Source organism: Coregonus lavaretus (genome assembly GCF_964263955.1).
Source record: "Coregonus lavaretus genome assembly, chromosome: 8".
In the NCBI taxonomy this organism is placed as follows: Eukaryota; Metazoa; Chordata; class Actinopteri; order Salmoniformes; family Salmonidae; genus Coregonus; species Coregonus lavaretus.
In genome coordinates, this window is record NC_139995.1 from 36,878,885 (window position 1) to 36,887,275 (window position 8,391).

Here is an 8,391-nt window from a genome sequence, read left to right on the forward strand (position 1 = left end):
TAATTACGTTATCTCTGTCAATAATTAGGCAGTTAACAACTTTGCTTTAAGCAATAAAATGTAATCATCAGACGTTTATTTTTGGCCTATTCCAGGCAGTTATAGCTCGACGCGTGTAACCAGGTCTAAATTTAGATCAAACGTTCCCCCGTCGCTTGCGTCAATGGAATCCCGAGCGTGCGTCAGAGTATGAGGACGTCTGTGTGAGAACGATGCCATTGGCTCCTGACCCGGAAAAATCACCGCCCCTTTTGGCATTTATGCGGAAAGACACGCCTAGAGCCGGGGCCACCCGACGTAACGGCAAAGTAAAAGTGACTGTATATATTGCGCTCTTACCCCAAGTCTGGAGATTTCATTCACTTTCTGAACTGTAGACAGAGGTTGTAATACACTTGATGCTTCTCCATCACTCGGAATAAATGAAAATCTGTCTAAGGAATTTAGAGGATTTATAGATCAGGTTAGTAAAAGGTATGTCTTATTATTTTGCATGCATGCTAGTGGTCTTCACTGTTTTGTTATGGATCCGATTGGTAAGAATGCTTTTTTATTCTTCGAAAACTTTACCCTCCTAAAGAGCTTACTTATTGAATGATTTGTTGCATTTTAGCCTACTTGCAATGACTGTACATTTGTTTTCTTGATAATGTGATAAATTAGCCTAGTCTCTTTCTATTTTCGAATTGCATATACAGACAAGGCAATGTGTAGATGCTATACCGTTCGAGTAGGCAACAGCTGCTTAAAACTGTCAATCAAATAATAACTTAATAACAAGTTAATAACATGTCAGACCAAATGCTAGATGTCCTGGATATCATTGTAGACTTGACTGCATTCAACATTGATCACTATCACATTTGTGAATTGACTATGTGTTGGTCTGTGTTGTGTTGCAACCAGCAGCACACTCCCCCAGTTCTCTATCATTGCCTTATCTTTGCCTTGCTCGTTCCAAAGCCTACCTGTAGACTATGCTGTTTAACAGGGCTATTTTATATGGCCTTTTATATGGGGGCAATAGGGGTGTATTGATGGTCTGAAATAGTTGAGAATGTGAGTGGTAGGCTATTTATAGTTTTGTAATATTTGCTCTTCATGGTCAGATATTTTAAACTTAATCCATGTGTATTATTTTATTATATGAAATAAATAGGCTTATGCATCACATTGCTATCAACTTAGACGACCAATGAGAAAGATCAGACAGGTGGCGATATGGCAAGTAGTTTTACTGGGTGTTCAAGAGGAGGCAGTGGCGGTATCGGATGTCTCACTGTTGTGTCTCTCTTGTCCTCAGACGCACACATATCCTCTGCGTGCAAGTTACACACGGGGTTCAGAGGTTAACTTGTGACCTTTTGATGTAAGCACCCTTTTTATAGGTCAAGGATGTTTCTTACTTTAGTTTGTGTGCAACAAGTGTATAGTTTCTCTCACCAAAGCACATGCTAAGAGGTAAAAACATGCGTCACTGTTTAGGGGCAGAATAGCCTACACCCAGACATGTTGTTGGTGATGATACACTATATATACAAAAGTATGTGGACACCTCTGCAAATTAGTGGATTTGGCTATTTCAGCCACACCCGTTGCTGACAGAGTCCTGACCTCAACCCCATCGAACACCTTTGGGATGAATTGGAACGCCGACTGCGAGCCAGGCCTAATCACCCAACATCAGTGTCCATCCTCACTAATGCTCTTGTGGCTGAATGGAAGCAAGTCCCTGCAGTAATGTTCCAACATCTAGTGGAAAGCCTTCCCAGAAGAGTGGAGGCTGTTATAGCAGCAAAGGGGGGACCAACTTCATATTAATGCCCATGATTTTGGATGAGCAGTTGTCCACATACTTTTGGTCATGTAGTGTATAACTAGGAAAAAGCAGCGACTTCCATTCAGTGATTGCACATAAATGAAAGTGTTTAGGATCATTGTTTATTTTACATTGCTTTTAGTCATGCAAGAATATCTTGAGATATTCAAAGCTTTGACTGACCAACAGCCTTCATTGCGGTTTAACTGAAATTGAATTAAGATAATAATTAAGATATGAATTGGATCAGATGATTATAGCTACAGTTCAGTGAAAGAACACCTCCTGGAGAAAAATCCTCCAGATCCGATATTGTTCTGATATTGACAGTTCTGAGAGGTAGACATGAATCACACACACGTCCAGCTGCTAAAGATACCTTAGCACCCCCCACAGCCCTCCGCTCCACCGGCCCTGTCACCTTCCCCTCTTCAGCTGGCATTTAGCCCACCCTGACACCCAATCCCCAGACCTTGGGTAGGAGGGTTGCCCTGTTCATAACCGAAGGGGGGGGGGGGGGTTTCAAAGCATTCAAAGCCAGTAACCAATATCCTCCAGTAAGACTTTCTCCACATCCGCCGGTCAGCCGGCTTTCCAGGCTTTCTCGGAATCACCAAAGGGGTATCAAGAGGCCTAAAGCTGTGGCAGCGTGAGGAGAGGGGGGAAATGGAAGTGTTTCTTTATGGGATGATGTCAGGATGCGCTGTTGGAGAGATGTTAAAAAGGGATCCCTAAGACCGATTAAGTTTCTTCAGTGTTGTTGACTTGAGTGATTAGTAAGGAGGCTTGCAGATGATGGTTGTAGAGTTGTTTACGGGTTATTGCACCTGGCTTGGCTGGAGTGATGGTGAGCTTGGAGCGTACGGCAGGTGGGCCTATAGGGTCTACTCATGCTACATTACTCAACAAACATTACTCAACATAATTTCAGCAGTTATGTTGGCCTCATGTTTTGATAGAGAACAACAATTAAGAACAACGACTACAGAACGCAACTATTTGGCTTTGGAATATTTTTCTTAAATATTGTTGTATTTATTTTATAGCAATGCCCTGTGTTCAAACTCAGTATGGAACTGTGCCCTACGACAACAACTACTTTAGCTCTGAGTTCCTGAACCCCGACCTCAGTGCTAAGCCAGCCATGGACATCGGTGCCCAGCGGGACCAGCTCACCGCCTCCTCCCTCCCCAGCATCAACACCCTGGTGGGCAGCGGCTACGTGGGCGAGTTTGACGCCTACTCCTGCCAGATCACCACCTCTGCCTCCAATGCCCCCTCCGGCCCCGCGGCCGGCAGCAGCTCCAGCCCTCAGGCTCAGCACTCAGCCTTCAAACTGGACGACCTCCAGGTGTACGGCTGCTACCCGGGCTCTTTCGCCCTCAGTTACCTTGATGAGACGCTGTCCTCCTGTGGCTCCGATTACTATGGCAGCCCTGCGTCGGCCACTGCCTCCCCACCCACCCCGGGCTTCCAGAGCCAGCCTGGCCCAGCCTGGGACTCCCCCTTCAGCCCCTACTCCCCAGGCCCTGGGTGCTGGGTGGCTGATAAGTCAGGCCTAGCTCAGCAGCCCTCCTTCTTCACCTTCACCCCCCCGTCGGAGCAGCATTCCCCCCTGGGGCAGCACCAGGGCCCCCAGCAGGGTGAGGAGGACCCTTTCTTCCAGCCCTCCCAGCAGAACGCCTCCCCTCTCCATTACGCCCCCTTATCTCTGGACCAGGTGTCCCTAGACAGCCCCAGGCTCATGGAGGGGCCTATGTCGTCCCCTAAGATCGGCAGCCCCGGGGCCAATGAGGGTCGCTGTGCGGTGTGTGGGGACAACGCCTCCTGTCAGCACTACGGGGTCCGCACCTGTGAGGGCTGCAAGGGCTTCTTTAAGGTAGGAAGCTTCACAGTAGTTATATTATTATTATTTTACAGGCTGTCTGCATAGGAAGTTTTTATGATTCAGTTACACATAATAACCTATTCATACATTAACTTGGCTCCAGTTCCAGTAGAAGTGTGATTATACAAGAGAAAGGGGAACATTGAGAAATGTGCAGGAAAATAATCACACTGTTCTTTGTTTTCTCTTCTTGCAGCGAACTGTGCAGAAGAATGCTAAATACGTGTGCCTAGCCAACAAGGACTGTCCAGTAGACAAGCGGCGGAGGAACCGGTGCCAATTCTGCCGTTTCCAGAAGTGCCTGGTGGTGGGAATGGTGAAAGAAGGTAATGCCATGTTACACCCCCTTAAAGCCTTCAGTGACTACTATATTTGATGTGAAACCCAAGCTCGAACTGACAGCAATGCGAAACTGAAGCTTTACAGTGCCCACTCGTAGAAAAAGATAAACTGAAATGGATATAGCAGTTGTTTAGTGAAACGGAGGCTTGCGGTGACAGTCACATGAGAATCTCAGACACGTACAGTCAGTGAGAGTATTTGTTTTTATTTTCTCTCTCTCACTTGCAGTCGTCCGCACAGACAGCCTGAAAGGTCGCAGGGGTCGTCTGCCCTCTAAACCCAAGACTGTGCCGGAGTCAGCGTCCACCACTCCACCCATCAACATCATCACCTCTCTTGTCAGGGCTCACATAGACTCCAACCCTGCCATCGGAAAACTGGACTACTCCAAGGTAAGACCTCCAGACCCTGTCATGTGACTCATGGAACAGCATATTATTGGTTGTCTGTTAAGTGCCTGCAGTAGCTCGTCTTTGCTGTTGAATCTCTCTCAGAACTTAGCCAGTTGCTGTTGCTAAAGTTAAGCTTCTTGCTTTAATATCGTTGTTATGTAATTAAACTTATTTGATGGAAGTCATCTCGATCACATTTCACACTAAATGTTATGAAGAGTGGGACATCAGAGGCAGTGAGTCATCCCTTTCTTTCCTCTTTCCACTCCTCAGTACCATGAGACAGTGGCCAGCCTATCAGAGAAAGAGGATGCCAACGACATCCAGCAGTTCTACGACCTGCTGACAGGCACCATGGATGTGCTCCGGAAATGGGCCGAGACCATCCCTGGATTCACCGCCTTCTGCCCAGAAGACCAGGAGCTGCTCCTGGAATCTGCTTTCGTGGAACTCTTCATCCTCCGGCTAGCATACAGGTATATTTACCATTGTAAACATTGACTGGCACCCTATTCCCTATGGGCCCTGGTGAAAAGTAATGCACTTAATAGGGAATATAGTGCCATTTGGGACGCACACATTTACTGTATAATTCCTTATAAAACACAAATGTTTGCCCAATGTTTCTGCGATATATGTTAAGACTGTTCTGTGTCTAGGTCGAGTCCTGAGAAGAACAAGCTGATCTTCTGCAACGGCGTGGTACTTCACCGTATGCAGTGTGTGCGGGGCTTTGGCGACTGGATCGACTCCATCATGGACTTCTCCCACAGCCTCCACCGCATGAACCTGGACGTGTCCTCATTCGCCTGCCTCGCAGCACTCGTCATCATCACAGGTGAAACACATTCACATACAAACACATGCACCTACACACACACACACACACACACACACACACACACACACACACACACACAGACACATACAATTTCACTATACAGTTAGTTTTAGTGAACCCCTTCTCTGCTCCACAAGGAGCTGAAAGCAATACGTCTGGTAAGTTCTGGTAACTCAACTGAAACACTCATACTATATGCTTGTGGTATATAGCCTGTCACAAGCGCATTTATTCATGTTTCTCATCAAGAGGTTTCTCCTTGTTGTTTCTCCTCAGATCGCCATGGCCTTAAAGAGCCCAAACGGGTGGAGGAGTTCCAGAACCGCCTCATAACCTGTCTGAGGGACCACGTGACCGGCAGTGGCTCCGACGCGGGGCGGCCCCAGCCAAACTTCCTGTCCCGACTGCTGGGGAAGCTTCCCGAGCTGCGCACCCTCTGCACCCAGGGCCTGCAGCGCATCTTCTACCTGAAGCTGGAGGACCTGGTCCCCCCACCGCCCATCGTAGACAAAATCTTCATGGATACCTTACCTTTCTGAAAAGACAGATAAAAAGAGGACGAGGAATGATTAAGTGATGATGCTGAGTAGACAAAAATATGATAAACTGAGGAGGTGAATAGGGGGCCGTTGTCTTTGTCCATTACATTTGGGACTTCTGAGTGTTGAATGTGGATAGAAGGCACCCCCCCCCCCCCTCCACTGAAGTGGAATCACCCCTTTCCAGTGCACTGACTTGATGAAAAGTGTCTGATTCTGCCTCCGGTCCAGTGTCTAAAAGTGAGGAATTTTTCTCACATTTAGTTTAATAACAAAAACCTGTGGGTGACAGAATTGGATGTCTATTTTCCAATCTGTGGAATTATCCTGGACAATTCATTCAACAAGAGAGAGGAAGACATGAGATAACATTTCTAGTTTTTGGTCTCTTTTGTGTGACTTTGTGGAGTGGCTTTATCGCTATGCAAAATGTGTACGTTTGTGTTTTTGCACGCTGCGAGATATTGGGAGACAGTTGGTGTGTATGTACAGCTCTGAGGGGAAAAAGCAGGCATGTTCACACCTGAACACCCACTTAAACCCAAGTTCTCAAAAATCCTATTGAGTGTCCAAATCCCAACACAACTTAATTTAGTAGCTGTTCAAAGTTGACGCGTGGAGAGGCCAACCGTGTCAAACACTGTAGTCTCCAGTCCACTAGCCTTTCTCAAAGACAACTGTTGCATCCTACATTTCAAAAGTGAGTATTTTCACTGAAACCGTTATAAAATAATAATAATAATAATAATAATAAAAGCCATTTGTAGTCCTGATACCACACATTTACACCTATAGAAGGTCTTGGACCAAAGGGAAGCTGTATATCTGTCTGCCTGCAGTGACAGCTGGCTATTGTTGTGACATTTACAGCTCATCAACCATAAAGCCTTAATATACCTTAAAGGCCCATTGCAGTCAGAAACGTGATTTTCCTGTGTTTATATATATATTTTCACACTATGCGGTTGGAATAATACTGTGAAATTGTTAAAATGATGATAATGCCCTTTTAGTGTAAGAGCTGCCTGAAATTTCAGCTTGTTTTGGTGGGATGGAGTTTTGGCCTGCCTGGTGACATCACCAGGTGGTAAATTAGTTAATAGACCAATAAGAAAGAGAGTTTATAACCTTTCTGCCCAAAACAGCTAGTTTTCAATTTTCCCCTCCCCACCCAAAATTCTTGCTTGAGAAATTGCTTTTTGCTAAGAAGCTATTTTTGTTGATTTTTTACCATTGTAATTGAAAAAAATCACAGTAAGGTACTTACTTAATTGTTACCCAGAAATTATTTGATATTGAGATTAAAACGGCTGCATTGGACCTTTAAAAGGTGTCATCATTTTTACTCACGCCACAATGAAACAAGTATTGCGGGTTTGTAATGGCAGGAGAATCATATCACTGAAACAAAACAATTTTCCTTCAAACTAAAATGTTTATAGGAATGAGTCCTTAAAAAGAGACAAATGCCAGCAGAATTACAATGTTTAAAAAGTGCCTTTAAAAAGTTAAAATCATTAAATCCTGAAGAACTCCTGGGTATTCAGGTTTTCATTCCATCCATCTCACTGGTAGAAACTCTGTAAATCTATTAATTTAATGTCAGCAACAACAAAATGACAAAACATTCAAACATACTTGGTGAAGTGCGATTGGCTGAAATGAAAAGGAATCCCATGGTTTGGAATAGTCTAAGAATAGTCTAGGGATAAAAATCATAGTGATGTGAGAGAGTATTACGTTTCACAGTATAGCTGTAACATGGATCCACTCAAACATGTGACCCTTAATACTTTATAGCTTTCTATCCTTATCCTTAACTGTGTGAATCTATAAATATCTGCTACTGTAAGTGTTGCCTTACACACACTCCTTCAGGAGGAGTGTGTGCAGTTTTATTATATGTTGTTCTTTTTATTTTGTTTTTTAAATGACCTTCAAGTGATTTCTTAAGTCATTACACAGTGAAATGTGACAAAATCACGAGCAGCTAAGAGCACTTCAACGTTCTAACACAGTATACAGATTTATACAAAAATGTTCTATGTTTGTTTGTGACATGTGTATACTTATAACAGAAATACTTTATATTTGTGAGTTTTCGTAATGTGGTACATACGTATATATATTCAGATGAAGAAAAAGTATTTAATATTAAAAGAACATTTCAAAATAAAACATTTGTTGCCATTTTTCTTAAATGTCATGATACTATTTCACAGACATCATTTTACTACACATAGTTTTTACTACACACACCATCATAAAAGTATCACCAGATCCTGAGTTCTCTGGTATCTCCAAAGAAATTAGTGGTTTCACCTCATAAGATGATGTCAAAACTATTTCCTTTAGTCTACAGGCTGTTCTGCAGCCGAAGTTCTACACCATTGGTTTGATTTTCATGACATCATAACAGGAAGCAGTTCGTTCCTATCGGTTAAACCACTTGCATAGTTTCTAGATAAGATTGATGGAAAGGCAACTTTCATGCTCTGTGCCACGTAGGGGCACATGACGTAATAACTGTGTGGTAGTCTGTGTCTTTTCCATAGTGTTGTCTAGGCATA

At 43.9% G+C, this 8,391-nt stretch overlaps 1 protein-coding gene across 4 annotated transcripts; it reads left to right on the plus strand.

The window, feature by feature from the left end:
- The first annotated feature begins 307 nt into the window (after positions 1-307).
- Positions 308-7,999, plus strand: LOC311134305 (nuclear receptor subfamily 4 group A member 1-like). 4 transcript variants are annotated; one of them, XM_084167942.1, is made up of 8 exons: positions 308-463; positions 1,304-1,369; positions 2,866-3,698; positions 3,904-4,033; positions 4,278-4,441; positions 4,715-4,917; positions 5,101-5,279; positions 5,559-7,999. In XM_084167942.1, exons 3-8 carry the CDS (start codon positions 2,868-2,870, stop codon positions 5,819-5,821), a joined length of 1,770 nt encoding a protein of 589 aa, XP_084024068.1. In that variant the 5' UTR covers positions 308-463; positions 1,304-1,369; positions 2,866-2,867; the 3' UTR covers positions 5,822-7,999. The 4 variants fall into 4 exon arrangements, with proteins under 4 accessions (XP_084024068.1, XP_084024067.1, XP_084024066.1 ...); XM_084167941.1 differs by lacking the exon at positions 1,304-1,369 and having other exon boundaries at positions 308-474; XM_084167940.1 differs by lacking the exon at positions 1,304-1,369.
- The last annotated feature ends 392 nt before the right edge of the window (positions 8,000-8,391 follow it).

Bases quoted from the DNA above. Each gene is read 5' to 3' on its own strand.
- LOC311134305 (XM_084167941.1), top strand. From the start codon at position 2,868: ATGCCCTGTGTTCAAACTCAGTATGGAACTGTGCCCTACGACAACAAC. The intron at 3,699-3,903 runs GTAGGAAGCTTC...CTCTTCTTGCAG, and splicing joins GCTGCAAGGGCTTCTTTAAG to CGAACTGTGCAGAAGAATGC. The intron at 5,280-5,558 runs GTGAAACACATT...GTTTCTCCTCAG, and splicing joins AGCACTCGTCATCATCACAG to ATCGCCATGGCCTTAAAGAG.